General features: G+C 38.4%; 2 protein-coding genes across 2 annotated transcripts in view; one reads left to right on the top strand and one right to left on the bottom strand.

Annotated features, from left to right (window-relative positions):
• Positions 1-26106, bottom strand: part of LOC131955046 (cytosolic carboxypeptidase 6) — a 65697-nt gene that overhangs the window by 12211 nt on the left and 27380 nt on the right. The window lies entirely within an intron of this gene.
• Positions 19788-24190, top strand: LOC131955045 (KRAB-A domain-containing protein 2-like). Its single transcript, XM_059318992.1, has 2 exons — positions 19788-19838; positions 22597-24190. Exon 2 carries the CDS (start codon positions 22605-22607, stop codon positions 24168-24170), a length of 1566 nt encoding a protein of 521 aa, XP_059174975.1. The 5' UTR covers positions 19788-19838; positions 22597-22604; the 3' UTR covers positions 24171-24190.

The raw sequence follows: 26106 nt of genomic DNA, 5'->3' as shown, positions 1-26106 counted from the left end.
CCCCACCCCCCCACACCACCCCCACCCCCCCACACACACCCCCCACACACACCACCCCCCTCCACACACCGCCCCCCACCCCCACCCCCCACCCCTGCACCCCCCCCCCTCCACCTCCCCCCCCAAAAAAAACATGTCTACCGTCCCATTCAACGAAATATAATTATATACTTTTTCCAGTGTCCGCCCCCTCCCAGAAAATTCTACCCCCGCCCCCGAAAATTTCAAGTACCCCCACCCCTCTCCGGGGAGGAAAAAGTCCGAAAGAAACACTGAAACCAACCCACCCCCCCACACACCACCCCCCCACCCCCACACACCCCCCCACCCCTCCACCCCCCCCACCCCCACACTACTTCACCCCTCCCCCCCACCCCTCCACCCCCCCCCCCACCCCTCCACCCCCCCACCCCTCCACCCCCCCACCCCTCCCCCCCCACCCCTCCACCCCCCCCAAAAAAACATGTCTACCGTCCCATTGCAAGAAAACCACTTTTTAGATTAGACACATTAATTAGGCGGTAATTTTATTATAGAGTATCAATAAAGAAATTTCTTTTGAGTTAGGGAGGGGGGGTGGGCTCAGACGTTCTTACACGGGGGTGGGGCTTCGCCCCTACCCAAAGAATTCTATGAAAGAAACTCTTCACGCAAACCACTTAGATTAGATAAAATTTGCTTTTTTCAATGTTTACGCGATAATCAATGACGTCATATTACTGTGTGCACTCTCTGGTTTGAGATTATGTTCTACTCTACGCTAAATGTGTCGACGTCATATTTCGTTTTTCGAATTACTGTGCATGTTTTTAAATTGCTTGTGTTTTCTCTAGAGCGTTCTTGTCAGACAGAGCGTTCTTGTCAGACAGAGCGTTCTTGTCAGATAGACAGACAGCGAAACTATTATTATAGATATTCGAGGTAACTAATGGTAGTCGTCGTGTAGAAATGACTTTTTTTTCTCTCCAAAAATTGTCTTCAGAAGAAAGGGTATGTGAGTAGAAAGAAATTATTGTTGGTACAATTTTTGTTTTATCTCCTCTTGTCGACTTTTTCCCCCCGTTATATTCTAAACGACATCGATCTAGAATCTGTCTGAACCCCAAGGTCACTGCACGCGATTTGATATGATGATTGGATGAAGCACGTGACATCCAAATCTTTCGGGTGTTTGGCAATTTCAGGAGCGGGCCGGCGCGAAGACGACTCAAATTTCTGTACCAGATGATGCGCGCGAGGCTCGAAGTTTGAGAGATGTTTCTTCACTAGTTAAGGGAAGTCAGCGGTTCGTACGTGTTAGTAGTTAGGGTTGATGTCTACATCTGTAGCAAAAAAATTCGTTTAGTGAAGTGTTTCTTTCAGATTTATTCTCCGGAGTGGGGGAGGTGTGTGGGGGGGGGGGGGGTGGGAGGGGCAGGGCGGTGGAAAAGGGACTTGAAGCTTCGTGGAGGAGGGGGGGGGGGCGGACCTTGGCTTAAGTATATATTTACTATAAAAAACTTTTCTAGAAGAGGGAGGGGGGCACTGAACATTTCGGGTTTACTGGGTCGACTCAGACCTTAAATGGTGCATGACAGACAACACAAACATGGCGGCCCGCCAAAGAGTCATCCAAGTGATCGGATCTTTTGAGAATTGGCTTAACATTGTCAATGATACACAGTGCTTAAGGTAGTTTCCACGTGACACTGTCTAACTGCTTTTCAAAGACTATTCTGGCAGGGGGGAAGAGGGCGGGTGAGATAAAGGAGAAGATGGCTGAAAGTGAGCGAGGACTGAACCAGTCGTTCGTAGACTCCCTGGGGACAGACAGTACAGTGTATGTGTGTGTGGGGGGGGGGGGGGTATGGATGGTAAAGCGTTGTGAGGAAGACAACAGTGGTGCCCAAAAGACCACACTCCCACGGGGGTTATGGGATAGGATTAGAGAAGGGGAAAGTATAACAACGGCTGGGTATGGAGCCAAAAATACAATCTCTCCCTAAGGCTAGAACACAAAGCCATATCTACAAACCTTCATCAAAAATAAATAAATTTATATATATATATATATATATATATATATATATATATATATATATATATATATATATATATATATATATATATATATATATATATATATAATAAATCTATAAAATTGTGATTAATTTCAACACGCCATGTGACAGAAAGCTTGACGGCCACTAAATGTAAAATGAGAAAAAGGTTTCGATAGAAGGATATAAGAAATAACAAACAGTGTTAAACGTGTTTTGAGTTGAATTAGAAACTTGGCTTCTAGTTCCTCTAGATTTTAATCAGGCTTTAAATTTTATTTTTTATTTTTATAATTTGTCAATATATATATATATATATATATATATATATATATATATATATATATATATATATATATATATATATATATATATATATATATATATACATATATATATATATATATATATATATATATATATATATATATATATATATATATATATATAAATGTATGTATGTATGTGCAATCGACTAAAGCAAAATCACGCCCCCCCTCCTCCCACCCCACTTTGATCTTGCCTGACTGAACCATTGCCCACTTTTATTGTGGCCTATTAATTTGAGCTAAGAGCGTATCATTTTAGCAATCAATGGAGGGGGTGGGGGATGGGGGGCTCAGGCCCGGGACAGCAGCTATGAACGGCAGCAAGACGCGCGGGGGTGTGCGGCCTTAGGAACATCGTTTGATGTGGGGGTAATGACAATAATAGGGCGCCCCTCCAGCCAATCACGTGACGTTAGCCCGTTAAATACACGCGAATGGAAACGACTTTAGAAAAAAAAAACGAAAAAAAAAAAGAAAACAGCAACTGGACTGGGTCATTACCCAGCAGAAATCGCACTGACAGCCCCCAATTCTGACAAGCCGAGTTCTGAAATTCCCAGGATAATAAACCCTGACGTGTTATTATAGCTACGACATTTTCAAATGTCTTTTTTTGTTGTTGTAAAAATCATTGCCGACCCCCCCCCCCCCCCATCCTTACACAAACAATATTGATAGCGTTCACACTAAAATGAGCAAAATCAATAAGCGGAATGGGGGTGGGGGGTGAAAAAAAAGGGGAGGTACGCCGTCAAAAAGGGGCCAATATCTACTTCCGGGGCTGTATCGATCACGCGATTGGCTAAAAGCTGTTCTTTGTCAGGGGGAAATAATTCGGTACAATTGTGCTCGGCAATGTTTAAGTGCTTGGGCAATGCGGCTTTTAAGATTGTTTTACTTTACTTTTTATGGACCTTAAACTGGTGAAGTTTTTTTCTTCTCTCTCTCTCTCTCTCTCTCTCTCTCTCTCTCTCTCTCTCTCTCTCTCTCTCTCTCTCTCTCTTGTACTTGTCGGCTGTATAAGTATGGCGTCTAGGAGGCAGCGAGGGAATAAATTGAAAAAGAGAGTAAAGTGGAATGAGGTTGTTGGGGAAAGCTAATACAAAATGCTGTTGCTGTCTGTAATGTTATAGGTTTAACACACAACCCAGGTTTCTTCACAAAACTGTATTACAAGAAAATTACTTAAAATATGTGTCAGATGAGTATGTAATATCGATACTTCGATAATCGCAGGTATTTTACTTTTACAGGTATGACTTCTTTAGATTTAACACTGGTCCTAATAATAAAACAACCCTGTATACAGATATACGATCATCACAATATCCCTGATCCTAACCTCAAAAGCGATACCGGCAAAAATTAAAAACTTCTATACGATACCGCGCCATAAGGGCTCATACAATAACCGTTGTTATACTAACATTAAAAAAATACTTCAGTATAAAAAAAATTATCCGTGTTCACGATCACACGATCAGCCCGTCCCCCCAGACACGCCCATCGCCTAGGCTTCCCTCCCCCCACGCCTAGGCTTCCCTCCCCCCAAATCCATTTAGCGTAATGAGCCTGGGACGGCAACAATGGCCCGTGTCCGCGGTGGGCCCTCCAGAGTGTCATAACGACAGCACGTGCATCCTATCCAACAATAACACCCGGCGTCTCCGTGGGCCGCCCCGCCCGACGCTGGCATTTCCAGCAGTGCGTTGACCCTGACGCAGGACAGGAGTCATGGACTCCCAGACCGGCCACCCTACATGGCGGCTCCCCTGGCTCATGTGGCTCCGACAATTATGTTGGGATAGTCGCCCCACGAGAGGGTTGGATTCAATTTTTCTAATGTCAAATAATAATTAGTGACAAGACGGCCGACGGGGAATGGTTCGGTAATTTATGTAAGCGGTTAATTGTTATTTGCCAAATGTTTTTTTTTTGTACAGTCGTATCATGTTGACTAAACGTATGGTACAATTGTGTTTTGTCTTAATGGGTGTACGATTGTGCATTGTGTACAGGTTTTGTACTATTGTGATGTGTCTAAATGGTTGTATGATTGCGTATTGTGTACAGGTTTTGTACATGTGTTTTGTGTAAAATGTTGTACCATTGTCTAAACTGTGGTACAGTTGTAAACAGGTTAGTACAGTTGTAAAAGTCTGGTGGGTAGTACATTATTTGTACACAGTCTGAATGCTTGGCACAGTTTTACACAGTCTGAATGGTTGTAGTACAGTTGTCCACAGTCTGAATGGTGGTTGTACAGTTGTTCATTATACAAACAGAGTTACAAATAAACAATGTCTAGAAAGGCTTCAGGCCCCTTACATCTTGATCTGAACTAACTAGTCGTACACTTTTATAATCATCAACTTATTACTATAGTTTTATAATAACTTAATGTCTATCTCGGTATAACAAATTAGATCAGTCTTATATTAGCCAACATCTAATACAATGAAAACATTAATACTAAAATACACCAGTTACATAAAATTAACGATCTTTATCACATGGACTACATCACTCGCATCATACGGATACTACACCAATACAAAGTTTCCACTAAATGGAGCTCCATCGCTCCCACCATAGAACTGCATTGTTGGTGGGCGTTGCCCCTTTAGTGTAGTATTAATTTCCCACCAGTCCATTTACCTGTCACAATTTCTCAGTGTTAATGTGGTTACAACACTACAGGACAACAAATGGATATCTGCACGTTGATGAAAGTGGGTACATCTATGTTAGCGACAGGCACTATCTTGGAGGTCTGCAGTGTCTAAACAGGTGGTAGTTAAAGTGGGTACATCTATATTAGCGACAGGCACTATCTTGGAGGTCTGCAATTTGCAAACAAATAAACGCCACGATTGGTGCTAGGGGATACACAATAATATCTACAGAATGTGAACAGACTTTTAAAAAAAATAATAATTAAATTATACACATTATAAAGGGTAAACAATTATAACAAGATAAGTAGCCCGATTTAAAAAAAAAACAACCTGTTTAGCTATTTTATAACGCCATAGATAAACTTGCTGAAATAAAGCGATTAGTTAAGGCGATTTCCAATATTTGAAATCCAATATTAATTTGTTTCAGTTACTTCCCTTTTGTAAATTAAAAAATACAAGGGAGACAAATCAATAACATTGTTTCCAAAAAAAAAAAAATACAACAACGTCAAAACACAGAGAAATACAATGACATAAACATGCATATTACTGTTGATCATTGCATAAAAATAATTATTACAACACTTTCATATGACTGTCTGTTTTATCTTTCTTTGAAAAAATGTATTATTTAAACAGTAAAAGCCTTAGCTAAATTAAATGATATATTTGTAGGCTAGTGAATGTTCAATTAGATCTTGCAATAGGATAAATAATATATTGTTCGGGTGGAAAGAATAAACGTGCATTTATTTCCTTCTCTAGGCGTGAGAAGGCGATGTTGATCAGACCCGATCACTAATTGAGATTATCTAAATCAGGGGAGATCAGTGGCTTGTCACGTTTTAATGGAGATACAATAGCTCAAGGGACACAACGCTGGTTTAAAAAAAAATGTCCAGCTCGTCGTAAAAAAAATAATTCTAATATGTCTAATGCGTTCGGCCCTCATATATCATCAGCCATATAATTTATGAAAAAAATGACGAATATAAAATAATAAAGTAAAAAAAAAATTAACTAAAAAAAAAATTCAATAGGTTTAGCAGATCTATACGCCCCCCCCCCCCCCCGTCCATCCCACAATATATCACGAACCACATAATTTTGATAAATTAACGAATAAAAAACAATAATGTACAAATTATTAATTAAAAAAAAAACAATCAATAGGTTTAGCAGGTCTATACGCCCCCCCCCCCCCCACCCCTCCGTCCCACAATATATCACGAACCACATAATTTTTAAATTAACGAATATAAAACAATAAAGTTAAAAAAAAGAACTTTTATTTTTTTTAAAAATATAATCACTACGTTTAGTAAGTCTATAACACAGGCTTACAAACTACGGTAGGCCTCTAACATAGGCCTACTATCTTTGATAAGACAGTTCTCCTATAGTAGAAAACTAGGACGCACAAACCAAATTGCTTACGTTTGGTAATTTCTGTTACATTGAGTCAGACCCTAATTACAAAAAAATTTACATAGACACCTTAGGGCACCCTGGTTTCCAGCGGTAATCGATGCTAGCACCGGAGACTGAACCCAAACGGAATTATCCAAAATAATTGACCAGGAAATGACAAGACAACAGAAAAAAAAGTTGACCAGCAGTTAAAAAGCCGTGAAAAAACAGCCAAGCTCGCACTCTTTAACCTGGGAACCTCACTTTTGAAACGACCAGCAAAAATGAGTAATGAAGATTTGCGTCCAAAAACGACTAGGTGAAGTGGGGTAACTCATTTAAGAAAGCCTTAGGCTTGAATGTGAGAATTTTGGAAACGCATGAAGATAACAGCTATGGTACATGCCATTGTGGCATGCAGTTAAGAATATTATGTAAGTGTAAATCGTGTACATTGTGCAAATCGTGTAAATTGTTTAAATCGTGTAAGTTGCTCTGTTCTAGAGGTTGTAAGTGTTGTGTAAGATTCAGACTGATAGGTTTTAAACATATGCGACTAGGTGTAATTGCTGTGTAAGATTCAAACTGATTGGTTTTAAACATATGCGACTAGGTGTAATTGTTGCGGAAAATTCAGACTGATAGGTTTTAAACATATACGACTAGACGTAATTGTTGTGTAAGATTCAGAGTGACCAGTTTTAGGCATTAAGGAGTAATTATTGTGTAACATTCAGACTGACCAGATTTAGACAAAAGCGACTAGGGATAAGTGTTGTGTATTATCCAAATAGAGCAGTTTTAATCACAAGACCATCACACATATGCAAGTACACATTCTGGTTTTAGAGCAGTTTTAGTCACAAGACCATCACACACATGCAAGTACACATTCTGGTTTTAGAGCAGTTTTAGTCACAAGATCATCACACACATGCAAGTACACATTCTGGTTTTAGAGCAGTTTTAGTCACAAGACCATCACACACATGCAAGTACACATTCTGGTTTTAGAGCAGTTTTAGTCACAAGATCATCACACATATGCAAGTACACATTCTGGTATTAGAGCAGTTTTAGTCACAAGATCATCACACACATGCAAGTACACATTCTGGTTTTAGAGCAGTTTTAGTCACAAGACCATCACACACATGCAAGTACACATTCTGGTTTTAGAGCAGTTTTAGTCACAAGAACATCACAAACATGCAAGTACACATTCTGGTTTTAGAGCAGTTTTAGTCACAAGACCATCACACACATGCAAGTACACATTCTGGTTTTAGAGCAGTTTTAGTCACAAGATCATCACACACATGCAAGTACACATTCTGGTTTTAGAGCAGTTTTAGTCACAAGAACATCACAAACATGCAAGTACACATTCTGGTTTTAGAGCAGTTTTAGTCACAAGACCATCACACACATGCAAGTACACATTCTGGTTTTAGAGCAGTTTTAGTCACAAGACCATCACACACATGCAAGTACACATTCTGGTTTTAGAGCAGTTTTAGTCACAAAATCATCACACACATGCAAGTACACATTCTGGTTTGAGAGCAGTTTTAGTCACAAGACCATCACACACATGCAAGTACACATTCTGGTTTTAGAGCAGTTTTAGTCACAAGATCATCACACACATGCAAGTACACATTCTGGTTTTAGAGCAGTTTTAGTCACAAGATCATCACACACATGCAAGTACACATTCTGGTTTTCAAATTGGATTTAACCCGAAGCCTTGTATTAGCGGCCAGTCTACCGCCTTCTAACAGGGTCATAAATCAGTAAACATCAGTGAGAGGGGGGGGGGGGATGTTTTATAGGACAATGCCACGGCCACATCAGGGGATGAGATAAAGCCATGGGAGGGTGAGGTAAAGCCATGGGAGGGTGAGATAAAGGCGAGGGAGGGTGAGATAAAAGTTCTGGAGGGTGAGGTAAAGCCTTGGGAGGATGAGGTCAAGGCGAGGAAGGGTGAGATAAAGGCAAGATGGTGAGATAAAGGCATTTGAGGAAGAGGTAAAGCCATGGCAGGATGAGATAAAGCCATGGCAGGATGAGATAAAGCCATGCGAGGGTGAGATAAAAGTACTAGAGGGTGAGGTAAAGCCATGGGAGGATGAGATAAAGCCATGGGAAGGGTAAGATAAAGACACGAGAGAGTGAGATAAATCAAGAGATGTTGAGATAAAACCATGGGGGGGGGGGGGAATGAGATAAATAAGAGTTTTCTAAAGACACGTGAAATGATTGTTGCAGTAAATGTACCTAAGCTGCTTGTTTTATTAAAATGGTAAATCGGGTAAACGACCATGCCGTACATTCAGTTAAGTTAATTCACGTAAAACCGGTTATAAAAATTCTCAATACATGTAAATAATATATGAATGCTTTTTAGCTTGAAAAAAGTATAATTGTAAGGTCCTTTATTTTCTGAGTCAGAATTGTTTCTTTATCCTCGTTAGTTACTAACAAAAATTCACTTGAAAATGTAAACATACGCATCTTCAATTACATGGATCTAAGGACTTGAGAAAGCATTTAGACAAAAGACTCAATCAGGTCATAATTATATGACATACATTAAGCAATAAAGCAAATGTAAATGTTTAATTAATTAAACACTAATTATTTAATGCCTTCACAGGCATGCTGGTTAGAAAAATAAACTGTATATGAAGGTTTCTCGGTTGGTTTTGTGTAAGCTAAAGTGGTCAGTCCCCCCCACCCCCCAACCATCATCCCATGTACCCCTCCCCGTCCCATCACACCATCCTATGATCCCCTGCCTAGCCATTACTTATTTCAGGAAAAAAACAACGTTTCTCTGTAAATGATGGAAAAGTTGAAGGTTCGGGCATTCTCGAGACAATCTAATCCTTTAGCCAATAAGAATACTCGTCTCACAAAACGCCAGCAGGACGGGGGTGTTGTAACGCACCTCACGAATGGCTGAGCGTATCAAACGATCGAAACGTGTTATATTTCTGCGCATAATTGAACATCGAGATATATAAAAAGTATTCTTGTAATGACTGATGAATATTTAGCAAGATCCCCCCCCCCCCCTTGCCGCATACTCAGATTTTTTTTCCTTTTTCTGCCAAGAAAATACAGAAACAGTAGGCAGAAGGAGTGGACATTCTCCGGACAGGTCAGTGAAACAGATCCATCACAATCCGGACAATTTAGCGCGTGGCCCAGGACCAGCACGCAACATTGCAGGAAACACCCACCCAACAAGATACCCCGGGGGTGGGGAAACAGCCCGAGGGACGGCATCGTTACCACGTTGTAATAAAGCTGCCCGTAATTGACTCGAGTCGAGAAGTTGAGTGGAATAGACACGGTGAGAGACGGGTAGGTTTGCTTTGTCTTGGTAAACACTTGCTGGGGGGGGGGGGGGGGGGTCGGGGTGTGGGATTCAGTTCAACAGACAGAAACTGGTGGTGAAGTTAGCATGGGAAATGGCATATGGTATAGCGAGACTTCTCAAATAGAAACTTAAAACAAAGGAAATGGCATGTGGTATCGCGAGAGAGACTTGTCAAATAGACACTTGTGGTAGGTAAAGTTAGCATGGGAAAGGACATTTGGTATAGTGAGAGAGACTTGTCAAATAGAAACTTAAAACAAGGGAAATGGCATTTGATATAGCGAGACCCAGCTCATCAAATAGAAACGGTTGGTAAAATAAGCATGGGTAATAAGATTTGGTATAATGAGACTTGTCAATTAGAAACTTAAAACAAGGGAGGTAACATTTAGTATAACTAAACTACTACCTGAAAGTCTGGAGTTCGAATCCCGAGTGCAATCAGGTCTGATGGGTACCTAACTTACGTGAGGGCGGCTTGGCAAAGTGCTGAACATACTATCCCTTCGAAATTCGAGGCCACAGAAACAGGCAAACTCTACTTCACTTACCTCAGGGACTGTCTTGTTCGAAAAGGGAATTCACAATGGTTTTTTGGCTAGAACGAGCTTATTATTTAAATATAAGTTGTTGGTAAAGTTAGCAAGGGACATCACATTTGGTAGAGCGAGACGGAACTCGTCAAATAGAAACTGTTGGTAAAGTTGTCAAGGAAAATGAGATTTGATAAAAGAAACATCGAGAGATTATGCTATAGATGTACAAATTATAAACAGGAGTGTGAACGTTTAGCATCTTTCCTCAGACAACGTTGGCTACACAGCTGTTAGCGAGAGTTACCTCCATCATTAAAGGCGGCAGCAGATTTGTGTATACCGTGTTAGAGTAGACATACTTCAAGTATAATCGATACTCTCTAGTGATTTATAATTTGGTAAAATTCAAAATTAAAACAAAGAATTATTTTTATTTTTTAGGGTAGATACTTTGCATTTTCTAAAACATAATTAAAAAAGAAAACAATAGAGAAAAAAAAACCGGGCTGAAAATCTAAATGTGTGTGACTAATTAGTATCCCCCCTATACGAACTGTTGATATGTGACTAAGCTTATTAGTCATAGATATAAATGTACATGGCTCAACTTAGTCATTCCAAGACGCCGATCCATCACCTTAAAAAATATCATCCCCGGTAGATCTACATATCACAGAACACGCGACGCAGATTTCTATAAATACACTCTCCCTTTCGGTCGAGCAAAGATTCAATTCCTTATAAGGCCAGGCTCTGACGAGAGAGACTATGACGTGGACTTGCGCGTGCTCAGATTTCGCCTGGTCTTATCTAGCTGACCATGCCAGACCACCAGAACAAATTGAACCCCCGTATCGGGGAGGTCGAGCCTCGATCGATCCAGCGACAATCGGGTGCCTCTGACGTCACTCAAGGGAAGCAATCAGAGAGGGGAGATCACCGGGGACTGCGCGGGACGGGACGGGGGAGGGGGGATGGAGTTTTTTTTTTTTAAATTTTTTATCTTATTTTAAATTTCGTAATATCAAGCGAGCAGCCTTCTTTGAATGTTCGACTTGAAATAACAAATAAAAAAAAAATCAACGGGAGGGGGGAGCGTCGGTTATGAGAACTAGCACAAGGCTATTTGGACAAGAAATTAAAGAAATATATTTTTTATTATACATTGAATAAATAAATAAACGCATGCGCACACATACATCTCGCATAACTCCAATCTCCCTGTGTGCATGCTGAATATATTATGCGTGTGTATTTTCTATGCGTGTATGTGTGTTTAAATGTTGTTTCATATTCTGTGTGTTAAGCTTAAGTTTGACAACTCTTCGGTGCGATCTGCATTAATTCGAGAATATTCAAAAATTGAGAGCTCGTTGTATATTTTTTTAACGCTGCCTTTTCAAACTTGAAACTATTTGAGAATGTTGTTGTTCTAGTCTGTTATCCGCTGTCTGCCATTGATGTAGTAGTCAGAAAGTATTACAGCCTGTAGTATAGCAAGGCCCGCTTGTAACGCATGTTGTACAAGAGCTGCTTGCACTTCCCTGTAACAAGTCCTAATTTAAAGGGACGTAAATCACTAGCTTTCCTTCTGATGTCCCTTCAGGCGCCAGCAAGAAGTCAGCTACGGCTAGGTTAAATGCTATACAGCGAACTCAATGTAGGATCAGATACTATATTTTAAGCTCCTGGTAGGTCAAATGTTACTCTTTAAGCTCAATTATTGAGCTGAATGCTACACTTTAAGCTCGAGCAAGGTTGAAATTTTAAAACAGTTCTCTATCAGCTCCTTTCAATCGACCACAAAGCTCAAAACTCTACTTCCCCCTTCCCCTTGACCTACTTCAGAACGCTGCTTCACTGCGTATTGTCCAAATAACCCAAACTTGTTCATAAAATATTTAAAACATTTCCTACAATACAATTGTGTTGGGATTTCTTGTATTCTAGATACTTTGCATAACGAAAAAAAAAACACTCATGAGGTAGCTAAAAGTCCACTTCCTCTTTGGCTAGTTTCAAAGTCTGAACATAACACTGAGATAACGAGGTTGGAATGACGTCATCGACTGCGGACCATACTTGGGTTGGTCAGCAGTAATCTCGTAAGAGATGGGGGGGGGGGGGGGGGGGGGGAGAGGTAAACACGGCTCCTTGCTTAAAGATAAGGCGAACCTTAGCAACGCCAGAATCAAGCGAATATTAATGGCTCCGAGCAAACTTTGTGGAAGAATACACGAACGCGATCTAGCCCTACGATCGTATACCCCCCCCCCCCATCTCCCCAATCATCTCCCCCCCCCCCCACCCCCAACTGACGGACAGTGGCGGAACTAGAAAAAAAAAGGCCCCCCCGCAGAATTTTTTTTTGGGCCCCTATATATATATATATATATATATATATATATATATATATATATATATATATATATATATATATATATATATATATATATATATATATATATATATATATATATATATATATTAAGTTTTCGAAGTGAGAAACACCGACTCTCTAAATCTAGCCCGACACACTAAACTGACGATGATTTATTAAGAGGCTTTTATCAAAACGTTAACAACCGTGTATTTTTTAGACGTGTGCCCTGTTTACCAGAAGTTGAATTAAATATTAACAATTTCGGCAGTTCATTTCTACCAACTAGACACGCCAAGGCATGCTGTAAGTCCCTCGGCGACGGCCCAGGTGTCAGGGGAGTCACGGGGCTTTTGGGAGCTACCGGTTACATTCAGAGTTTCTTTCAGGCATCTCTTGGGGGGGGGGGGCGAAGCCCCCCCGAAATTTTTTTTACCACCCCCTCCCCCCCCCCGAACGAAATGAAATTTCTATACTTTATATAGAAAATATATACTTTTAACAGCGTCCGCCCCCCCCCCCCCCGAAGAAAGTCTACCGCCCCCCCCCCCCGAAAATTTCAAGTGCCCCCCCGGAGAAAAAAGTCTGGAAGAAACACTGGTTACATTACTGCACAGGGGATGGGCGCGACATATTGTTTCTTCCGGCAGTCTGGAAGAAACATTGGTGCAACACTTGATTAGATTTAATCAGCGAGTGTAGTAGCTAGACTTATTCCTAGTGTTGTCGGAACTTTTAAACGACTGGATGTGGGGGCCAACCTGCTCATATGTGATGCGCTCAGGATGACACTGTCGCCGGTGATTTCAAGTAGTAACCTCATCCGCTTATACAAGATCTAGGGGCGCTAAATCACATATTTCCAATATGTAAACAAATGTTAGCCTATGACAGAAACCTTTGCGTGGCTGTCAGAGTTTCTTCCAGGCATCTCTTCGGGGGGGGGGGGGGGGGGGGGGCGACGCCCCCCCCCCCCCGAAAATTTTTTACCGCCCCTCCGAACGAAATGAAATTTATATAATTTATATAGAAAATATATACTTTTAACAGTGTCCGCCCCCCCCCGAAGAAAGTTTACCGCCCCCCCCGAAGATTTCAAGTGCCCCCCCCCCGGAGAAAAAAGTCTGGAAGAAACACTGGTGGCTGTCCTCAACAGCTTCCAAAGTTTTCATGGCGATTGGGTAAATGATGCAGTAATGCAAAATAGACAGAAACGTGTTTTTCACATGTACAACTGTATGTGGCCAGCTCACGCGTCGGATAACTTTCTGATTTAGGGGGGGGGGGGAATCCACAAATGACGTCACATTTTTTAACGACTAACAAAAAGCCAGACCCTCACACACACCCCCCCTCCCACCTCAATAACGTCATTGATAAATAGTAATTGACTATTAATTATATAATAATGTTCAATTAATTCTAAACGTTCTAATTAATTTCTAAATAATTATATAAAAAATAATCTTACCTTCCCTGTTTTGTGAATTAGATGTGCCTAATACTAATAGTATGCAAATAAATCAATATCTGTTGACTAGTGCTGTCTAGTGTCTGACAAAATGTGCTGAAGTGGTGAATCGTACGGTTAGGAAGTAGTTCATAAACGATACATTTATCTCCTCGATACTTGTGAGGTTGAGAAAGAGGGATGGGATAGGGGTCGGCTCGGGAAAAAAACTTGAAAGAGACGACAAAACGCCTTGATCTATGTACGTCAGCATCGCCCATTGTAAAACTTACTCAGGGGAGATAATTCCAAGTATAGGCCTTAAAAGTTTACTATGATATTTCTTGTAAAAGTAAAAAAAAACCAGTAAACGTATATAAAAACGAAGTTTCTAGTATTATATTCTTTTTTATTATTTGTAGGATACAAGATAGTACAGAATACAAATTCAACCACTATCACTAACACATATTAACATTGAAAAATGTTAAATGGATTTCGGCGGGTCCCTAACTAATGCCGAAACGAAGAACCGCGCATCATGAAAGCCACTTCATGTGTAGCGGCTTCTCGTGCTATGGTCTTTGTTGTTTTTTTTAAAAAGAATTTTGCCGGCGACAGCGTGGGGAAATAGAACTCGGCCTTGACGATGGTTAAAAAATACAACTATACTATAAATAAAAAGAAATGTTATCCCCATCCCCTGCCCCATCCGCCACAGTACACTTTGGAGGATCGGTCAAACAGTTACGTGTCCTCTATTGAGCTATCAAAGGGGGGCAACGAGTCAAATGTGTCATTCAAATTTGAAGCGTTGCCTATATTTTACACTGTATTTTGTGTAATGGATTTTTTTTTTTTTTTGCTGAAGAGCGTGGTATAGTGACTGTAAAATAAAGATAATCGTACCGCAGCTACAGTGTTTTTCTTTTACAAACTAAATATCAAGGCAAAAATGCACGAAAATTAAATTCAAAATTTAAAAAAATACTAATTATGGTCAGCAGTGGGCCCCTAAACGGCCTGCCCCCCCCCCCCCCCACCCGCATTGCGGGGTCTGGGGGCACTGTAGTTCCGCCCCTGTATAGATCTTTTGGTTGTTTTTAGGCTTAAAAGCTAGATCATTGTATCCTAAAATTTTTTAACTTTAATGTATTTAGTGTTAATAACTAATTTTCCATTAACACGTTTACTAATTATAAAACGATTAATAATATAAAGACGGGTCTTACCTTCTTGTTGTGTGAATTAGATTCGTCAACGAAATACTTCATCAGGTAAATGAACAACTACTGACTAGTGTCTTTAACAAAATGTGCAGAAGTGGTCAGTTTACAGTTCAGTAGTTCATAAACGGTTCGTTAATCTATGCATTACATCTTATTGTAAGAGTAAGGGTGTGGTGAGGGGTAGAGGTTAGGGGGATGGGGGGAGGGTAGAGAGTTGGGAAGGTTCAAGGGAAGGGGACAAGAAAGCGCCGATGAACATCTACATCAATAGTGCCGACTTTTTCCGGTCGTCTAGAAGACCAGGATAGTCGCCGCAACATTTCCCCAGCCCGATTTTCAAAGCTTTTTTGTTCTCCTAATCGACACCACTAAAAAAGAACGGTAGGCTGCGTCTTTGAAGTTGTCTATATGTCTGGCGGTCTCTCGAGCAATAGTCTCTGCATTTTTCTCATAGACGTTTCTCGACTATCGTGTTTGTTTGTAACTGTAGAAGAAAGATAACTCGACATCCACCTAATTTTTTTTATTTAAATTTAAATTTAAATTTTTTTTTTAATAATTTAGCCAGGATTTTTGGGCCCCCAATCGGTCTGGGCCCCCCCGCATTGCGGGGTCTGGCGGCACTGTAGTTCCGCCCCTGCTGACGGATGATCCTCGGAGTACTTAAGTGAATCAGGCGGAGAGTCAAAACAAGATGGCCGCGACAGTTGGCGTGTCCACTTGACTACGGCGTCACGGGGGAAAAAGTTAGGAACCGGAAATAGACCCGAGTGTCGGCTTGAAGAGAAACAAGATGCCCTGGATAAGGGCAGGATAATGGGCCGAGAGGAAAAAAAAACGTAATTTGGCCACTACTTGAGGTAATTACACATTCTGGATTACGGCCCCTTATTTGGAGAAGACACAAAAATTATCCTAAAAGCATAATTTATCGATATACTCCAGTTCAGGAGTTTATCAATTCACGTCAAAAAGTTGATATGAAAATAACTCGATTCTTTAATATTAATAAATACAAAAAAAAAGAGTACGACAATTAAAAAAATTTGTTCACATTATACAACCATAACGACTAATTGTACTTTAGGCACTGATCGTTAGAGTACTTGCAGTAGAGTAACAGAAGTGAAGAAGTGAAGAAGAGCAAATGCGACTTATGAATACAATTCTACCACCACATCTCATAAAAATTTAAAAAGTCACCACCCAATTTCCTACGACCCGTGACCAAAAAAAAAACAAAACTCACTATGACCACTACAGAAACCACGGCAATACCTGCCAATAACCATTACAAAACCACGGCAATACCTGCCAATGACCATTACAAAACCACGGCAATACCTCCCAATGACCATTGCAAAATCACGGCAGTAACTGCCCCTGACCACTACAAACTCACGGCAGTTGCCGCCCATGACCAGTGTTTCTTCCAGACTTTTTTCTCCGGGGGGGCACTTGAAATCTTCGGGGGGGCGGTAAACTTTCTTCGGGGGGCGGACACTGTTAAAAGTATATATTTTCTATATAAATTATATAAATTTCATTTCGTTCGGGGGGGCGGTAAAAATTTTTCGGGGGGGCTTCGCCCCCCCGAAGAGATGCCTGGAAGAAACTCTGCCCATGACCACTACAAACATGACCACTACAAAACCACCGCAATACCTGACCATGACCACTACAAACATGACCACTACAAAACCACCGCAATACCTGACCATGACCACTACAAAACTCACGGCAGTAGCTGCCCATGGCCGCTAAAAAAATTCAGAGCCACGTAGGACTGTTATAGCAACTCTACCCAGCTCACGTATAGACGGGACCCGTGGTGGGACGATACACACAACTAAATAAAACAGACACGTGAGTACAACCCACACAGAGCCAACGGTGTGCCATGTCCACTAGACCGTTCACCCGATCCCTTTTGTGTCGTTAGCGGTGCGCGCTTCGGTTGAAACAATTACAAGAAGTTGATTGAATTTTTTGTACACCAGCCCAAATCCGCCATACCCACTCGACAGTTGTGGTGGTGAAATTGGTTGTCCATATACGGCTGGGGTCAGTAGCCGGTGTCAAGTGGAAACTGAAAAAAAAAACAACAACCGGGAGCCGGAAAAAAAAAGGTACGCAACTTTGAAGCAAAAAGTACAATAATTGGAGAGAGCAGTGTGGATTTGTTAGAAGAAATGTGTTGAGTGAGAAAAACACCAAACAAAAACCTAAAACGGGAGCTTAGTGCCCTGACACCGACATAATGTATAAAAAAATAAAGCGAGAGTCAGCTCCTCTAAACTTTCTCGCATTGTTATATGACTGGCATTTCCAATGGAATCGGTCTATAGAAACGAAGGGTATGTTTCTGAAAAACGGCTTGTTTTACGAGAAAACACATATGGACAAAGTTCTTAGTATATGCTATTTTTTTATAATATAATATAAAATGGTTTCTTAAAATAGAGTAAAAATCCTTTCCGGTTACCGGAAATCGCTCAAAATATGCTAAGAACCTGCGTATACGATCTTATAAGATACATTTCGTCGAGCTAACTGAAACGGTACTTTTTCGGACGCGTATGAACTTTTAAAAGGGAAAAGTAAATTTTTGCAGGGGGGGGGGGGGGGGCGGTTCCAAAATCCAAAAAAATTGTGGACATCATAAATGGATGACCCCTAATGGTTTTGGGAGAAACCGGAAATAACCGGAAATACAGCGGTATAAGTTATCCTGATCACACTATCGTCACAGCTGAAAACAGTAATATTCTCGTTTGTTCTAAATCGATACAAATATTATCCAACATTTTGTAATATATTTAAAAATGGCCAAGCACCAGATCGGTTCATCAGTGATCGATGCCTATAACTTAGACATTAGAACATCTTTAAAATTGTAGGACTGAGACATGCGGCTACTGTTCGATGGGCTGGACTTGCAAGTGAAACGCTAATGGACAACAATGTGTTTGAAATTCTGGCTTCTGTAATTATTATTGTTAACGAGGGAAAAATTAAGAATCGAGATTTTTTTCAATTTTGCCTAGATTAAAAAACAACAACAACAAAAAAACAAACAACCTAAGCCTTTGAATATTTAAAAAAAAAACTTAATGCTTAAAGCAGAGGCGTCGCACCGGGTGACACTATTTATGGGGGTGAAACCAAGGCAAAAACAGCAAAATATTTATATAAAAAAAACGATTATTCAAGTTAAGTAAATTATTATTACAGTTAAATAGTCTTTTAATTAAGAGCAAAATTGACAAATCCCAAAAAGGTGGGGGGAGGGGTGACACCATGACGTAAACCTGATAACGATATAGAAAACAATACTATATCCAGCTGTATTTATAATCGACTATAGATGAACTTCGTTAGTATTATCTGTGAACAGTTTAAAGCTATCACGGGGGGAGGGGGGGAGGGGGGGGGGGAGACGACGACGACGATGACAACATATCTTAATGTTTCAGAATTTGCCCGAGGGAAAATGTGTTCTTGAGAATTTTAATAACTGAGTGGGATGTGACACCAAACTTAATAATTTACTACAAATACAATGATTTTTCCACTTGAATTAATAACTGATAGAGTTAGGCCCCTAAATGTTTTTCCTAGGTGGATTAATATAATGTTTGCACATTATATATATATATATATATATATATATATATATATATATATATATATATATATATATATATATATATATACCATTAGGTGTCGTACAGGGTGGCACCCGACCTAGCGATGCCACTGGTTTAAAGAATGTTACAAGATTTTAAAATGCAGAGAACTTGACTTTTTAAAAAAATGCGTCTATTGCCAGATCTACATTTCTATTTATTTTTAACAAACCAAAGTATACTATGAAATATGAAGTTTCAGTTTAGTAAGAACAACATTGATTAGGCCCTCGCTATGCAGATACTCAGTAACGGCGTAGCCCGCGTAGGCCTAATCGATCTTCTGAAAAATGTGTAGTAAATTGTACTACAAATTCAACAACAACATTTAAAATCAAAATATCCATTTTGAAACCAACTTCTGCCATGAAAATTTACATTTTCACTGAGAAAATGAAAAAAAAAAGAAATCCTTTTTGGCTTTTTAAAGGAAAAATTGTTTAATTACCGAAAATACTAAAAACAACAATACATCCAATCTTTAGTAAAGTCCGAAAATCCATGATAAAGTATTTTTAAACACATTTATTTTAATAACACCGTGCACAAGTTTATTTTGTTTAATAATATTTAATGAAACATTTGGTACTTGAGACTATTCTTGTTGTTGTCCATTCGGCCAGCCAGTTCGCGAAAGCGCCGGTAAATCCCTGGCCATATTTGATTTCGTTTCCGGGGGTGACGGCATTTTTATTATTCTGGCTGAGGTTTGGTTCTCAATAAGAATAGCTTAATGTATTCCACGGCTATTGTTTGCATATAGAATCTAGCATTTTATACGTGAAGCTTTTGACACAGTGATATTGCTTGATTAAGCTTGCTTACTAGATCTAGATCTACTGATCTTGGTTTCTAGAATCTAGATCTAAAATCTAAACTAAGTCAAAGTACTCAAAAATGAAAAAATCTATAAGTTTTAGTTTTAGATCTCGGTAACTTGGTTATTAAAAATGTTGATAGATTTAGAAAGGGCCAAATTCTAAATAATTTTATAATAATAATAATTATAATTAGGCCTATTATAGAGTATTATAGGCCTCATAAATAATAAATTGCATTCTCTATATCTAGTTCTAGTGCAAAGTACTAGAAACTAGAGAAGCTACTAGATCTAGATCTATTCATCTAGATCTAGAAATCTACTTGTCAATATAAAAATATTAGTCCTATCAGGCTTAAACCTAGTACTATTAGCAGAGGCTATGGGGCCCATTTTCATTTTTTAAAAAGGTGCACAGATTATATCAATAGTAGTCTAAGTCAATTACTAAGCTAAGCCTCAAGTTTTATTTTAAATTTAATAACAAAAGACAGAGAAAACATAGTTTTTGCATAATATTAAATCAGCCTAAATATTAAATATTGGGGGGGGGGGGGGGCATAAATATTAAATATTGGTGGGGGGGGGGGTGGGGGGGGGGGGGAAGAAAGACCTTAGAGGCAGTGTTTAGTTTCACCATAATAATAACCTAATTTAAAGTTTAAAGGTTTACATTAAATAAATACACATTTTAACATTTAATTTTAATGCTCAGTTTATTAAAGGGACATTTTTTTTCATGCCTTTGGAATGCTAGCATAAGTGGCATTTTACTATTTAGGGATATAGGCCTATTATGTAATGATAGCATTTTACTAAATTTTAGGTTATTTAGATATTGCTAGATGTTAAGATTTGAAAATACATTACTTTATGATTAATAATGCTAGGGTTTCAAGCAGTGTTTCTTCCAGACTTTTTTCTCCGGGGGGGCACTTGAAATTTTCGGGGGGGGCGGTAAACTTTCTTCGGGGGGGCGGACACTGTTAAAAGTATATATTTTCTATATAAATTATATAAATTTCATTTTGTTCGGGGGGGGCGGTAAAAAATTTTCGGGGGGGCTTCGCCCCCCCGAAGAGATGCCTGGAAGAAACTCTGGTTTCAAGATAAATTTTGGAATACTAAAATTTAGGAATATATTAAAAATTAAAAAGTTTGAAATATTAGGATTAAGGAAATAAGTTTTAGGATTCAGGAATATATTTTGATTATGGAATGCTAGAATCTAAGGATTTATAACAGAATTATAGAATGTAAATTTAAGGATTACTTAGGCTTTACAACTTTACATGTAATATTATTCAGAAAAGTTTGTAGGGCTAGATTACGGAATGGGAGGATTTAGTAGGAATTCATTACAGAATGATTTAAGAATATATGATGGAATGGCAGGATTTAGGCATATATATTACGGAATGTTAGGATTCAGGAATAAATTACATAATGCTAAAATTTTAATGATTTATGATCATGCTAGAATTTTAATGTAAGGGAATTTATTTCAAAAAGCTAGATTTGAGGGATAGATCACTGAATGGTAGGATTTAGCTGAAACTCTTTACGGAATGATTTAGGAATATATGGTGGAATGGCAGGATATATTACAAGTCGCTAGGATTCAGGAATTAATTACAGAATGCTACAATTTAAGGATTTATGACAATGCTAGAATTTTAATTTAAAGGAATTTATACAGAAATGCTAGCTTTTAGTGTTAGATAACGGAATGGTAAGATTTAGGAGGGATTTATTATGGAATGGTGGAGTTTAGGTTTATAGTACGCAGAGGGATATACTATGGAATGGTAGGATTTAGGAATATGTTAGGGAATGCTAGCAGAGTTTCTTCCAGGCATCTTGAGCCCCCCCCCCCCCCCCCGAAGAAAGTCTACACCTTCCTCCCCCTCCCCGAACAAATTGGAATTTACACAGAAAATATATAATTTTACTAGTGTCCGCCCCCCAGAAAATGTTGACACATACGGAATGCTATTGTTACATAATGTAGGAATTTTCTGATGGATCCATAAGACTAGGATTTAGGGACATATTATATAATGTTAGGATTAAAAATATATTATGGAATGATCTGAATTAGTGATACATTTTGGAATTAGGCTATGATACAGGGATATTTTAAAGAACGCCTGGATTTAACTATAATATACACAATTGTTAGATTTAGGGATATATAATGAATGTTAAGATTTAGTAATGTAGAGATATTAGTGGAAAAAAAATTAAAATACATGTACTGTAAACTATTAATAAATTGCAACTAAGACTAAAGATCATGGACACTAAGTTACATACAAATATGTTACAGTTAACAACCCTCAACCCTATAAACTTTATAAATAAATTATTTATAGACCTTTAGCCTTTCATAATATAAACCCCTCACCCTACATAGCAAGATTAAAAAAGTACTGGTAATTAAGCCTTCTATTAATAAAAAAAGTTTATAAGGGATTAAATATTTGAAAAACATGCGTGATATGCAGGATTTTTTAAATACGTTTCTTTAGCTTTCACATTGATGAAAATATATTAAATGCCAATAAATACGCTCATTAAGTTTGTTATTTTATCAATATTTCCCATGTAGTTGCATTTCAATGATTCAAATTTCTGTTTTATAGGGTTTAACATGGCTTCATCTGATGAGAATAGTATGCAGGGTGAGGATTGCATAGAAGTGAAAGCAGAACCAACATGTGAAATGAAAACTATGTTCATGGATGCTTTGAATACATTGCTGCAAGAAAAGGCAAATAACAGCGGGATCCTTAGCCCAGAAAAGTACCTTACTTTTATAGAGGACGTCAAACAGGCTAGGGTAAAGCAGACTAAAAGTAGCGTTGACTATCGTCGACTAAGAAAATATGATATTCTTGAAGTTGAGGGTGAGGAAAGACTTATTGTGCCAATAACAGAAGACAGTAGTGCTTTGCTGTACTATGTGCATACAGATGAGTTATTCGACTTGTTGAATGAAACTCATCTGAAAATTGGGCACGGAGGTCGGACAAGGATGGAGAAGGAGTTACAAAAAATGTACAAAAATGTCACCAAGGAAGTTATTATGTTGTATCTTCGCTTGTGTAAACCATGCCAGACTAAACTGTCTAACCCTAAGAAAGGTCTAGTTTTCAAACCTGTGATGTTTAAAGAAAGTAACTCAAGGGGACATGTAGATCTTATTGATATGCAGAGTAACCCAGATGGTGAATATAAGTTTATACTTAATTACCAGGATCATTTAACGAAGTTTATGTTATTGCGAGCTTTGAAAAGCAACAGTGCAGAAGACGTTGCTAACCAGCTGCTGGATATTTTCACAACCATTGGTGCCCCAAGTGTGCTTCAATCAGATAATGGAAGAGAATTTGCAAAGCTAGTTATAAGTGAACTAAAGAACAAATGGTCTGAACTGAAACTTGTTCACGGAAAACCCAGGCAAGATTCAGTCAAAGATGCTAACCAAGATGTTCAGAATATGGTGATGACATGGATGCAGACAAATAAATCCAAACACTGGGCTGAGAATCTTAAATTCATTCAATTCATGAAAAACCGTTCATTTAATCAAGAAATTCAGCAGACACCGTATGAGGCCATGTTTGGATGCAAAGCAAAGGTGGGACTAAGCACTTCAAATCTGCCCAGAGAGCTTGTCGATAACTTATTTACGGATGAGGATCTGGAGAAAGTTGAACAACAAATGGAGGATGCAACTACTTCCTCCGCAAATGAACTTGCTGAAAAAGAGTGTGGCTCAGCCCGTTTTTGCGGTTCCTATGGCAACAATGTACATGCAGTAAGTAATGAATCAGATGAAGAGCACACAGGGAAAACTACTGGGAGGCAATGTTTTAATAAACAAGAAACCAGAAGCAAAAGGTCAGGGGCACAAGCTAGTTTGCAAGCTAGAAGTACCAAGATGCTAAAAATAGTTGGAGATACTGCACGCCTCGGTACACCAGATTATGACAGGGGTTGCAGTGACCCACATAGCAATGTCATGAACACAGACGGCACGCTAGAAAAAACATCACTGCAAACCACAGTGCCTTCGCAATTACTGACCAGTGGCCAAGACCATACACATTGTAATTGCACCAGTAAGTGCTCAACGAATCGCTGTAAATGCAAAAATAACAAAGTGCTATGTAATTCAGACTGTCATAAAAGTCAACCTTGTTGTAACAGCTGATGATAGGCATTGATAATTTAATTTACCGTAATAAACTAATTTGTTTGCATTTGTAATTTAGTTCATTGTAATAATTAACTATCTATATAGGTGTGATTGTCCTAATGGCATACAAACACACACAATCTGCTCATAATCTACCTGATCTGACTTAGGTCAAACACCTCGAGCCTTTTCCCATTCTGGCTAGTAAATGTCCAGAAAATATTGAGAACTGGCCGGTCAATATAAGGTGATATAAGCCATGTCCTGGTTTGTTCAGCTAGAATTTGGGCTTTAACCATAACATATAGGCCTACATGGAATAATATAGGCCTACATATTTTTAAACATACACATATACACACCATACATATTTATAAATATACAATCTGTATACATACACATCTATATGCATATACATATGTATGTACATATATACACATATATATGCACATGCACACATTACATATATATATATACACATACATACATACATACATACATACATATATATATATATATATATATATATATATATATATATATATATATATATATATATATATATATATATATATATATGTATGTATATATATATGTGTATGTATATATATATGTGTATGTATGTATATATATATGTGTATGTATGTATATATATATGTGTATGTATGTATATATATATGTGTATGTATGTATATATATATATGTGTATGTATGTATATATATATGTGTATGTATGTATATATATATATGTGTATGTATGTATATATATATGTGTATGTATGTATATATATATGTGTATGTATGTATATATATATGTGTATGTATGTATATATATATGTGTATGTATGTATATATATATGTGTATGTATGTATATATATATGTGTATGTATGTATATATATATGTGTATGTATGTATATATATATGTGTATGTATGTATATATATATGTGTATGTATGTATATATATATGTGTATGTATGTATATATATATGTGTATGTATGTATATATATATGTATATGTATATATATATATATGTATATATATATATATATATGTATATATATATATATATATATATATATATATATATATATATATATATATATATATATATATATATATATTATACATAGGCCCATTTATATTTATTATATAAATGATGGTTTTGGTTTTGAAGTGAGGCACAGGCATGAGGAAAATTCCACTGATTGTTTTTATTTGTAATTCTATTTTACGAGCCAACATAAAAATAAATAATAGACGAACGGCGTGTTCAAGTTGAGGAAATCATCATCAGAGTACACAGTGTGCCATATAAAATGGCGTTAACAAAAAAAACGTTTCCTCCCAAATAGCCTCCGCCTGTTTGGCCAACAAGGTCTGCTGGGTTTTGTCAGCCAGAAAATTATGACGGATTTCTCCGGTTATGCCCCTTTGGGTGCATACCAATCACAATTTTTTTTGGTGTAGCGAGGAGGATAAAAAAAGGGGGAGGGGGGGGGAATTGAACAGGAAAAAAAATTTGGTTTGCTCATGTCGTTATTCATTTAAGCTGTATCAAGATGAGCCAAAAGATCAGTGAGTGGTTTAATTACGGCTGGCGTTGGTGCAGCACGCACGTGCATTTGGGAGTCAGTCGGGTGTGAAACTTGTTCAACTGTGACAAGGGGAGCAGGGGTGGGTGGGTGGGTGGGGGGGAGTATATCGACCTACACGGCATTAGTGGCAACGTGGATTAAATAAAGCCATCGTAGAAGTTCCGGCTAGAAAAAAAAAAGGGGATGGAACTGTGGGTGGCACGTGGACAAGTTCGATAACTGGACCTCCCCGTTACCCCAGTCCTCGCTTCCACTCACGGCCTTCGAATTCGCAGAAAAAACATTTGGAAAATTAAAACAATATTTTTAATACAAGCGACCCTCCTTCTCAGCCCACCAAAATAAAAAATTA

This window comes from Physella acuta, unplaced genomic scaffold (assembly GCF_028476545.2).
Source record: "Physella acuta isolate Inbredline_101_S28 unplaced genomic scaffold, ASM2847654v3 ptg001051l, whole genome shotgun sequence".
Lineage (NCBI taxonomy): Eukaryota > Metazoa > Mollusca > Gastropoda > Physidae > Physella > Physella acuta.
Note: the sequence above shows the minus strand (reverse complement) of the source record. Positions and strands in the feature narration are given on the sequence as shown.

Bases quoted from the DNA above. Each gene is read 5' to 3' on its own strand.
- LOC131955045 (XM_059318992.1), top strand. From the start codon at position 22,605: ATGGCTTCATCTGATGAGAATAGTATGCAGGGTGAGGATTGCATAGAA.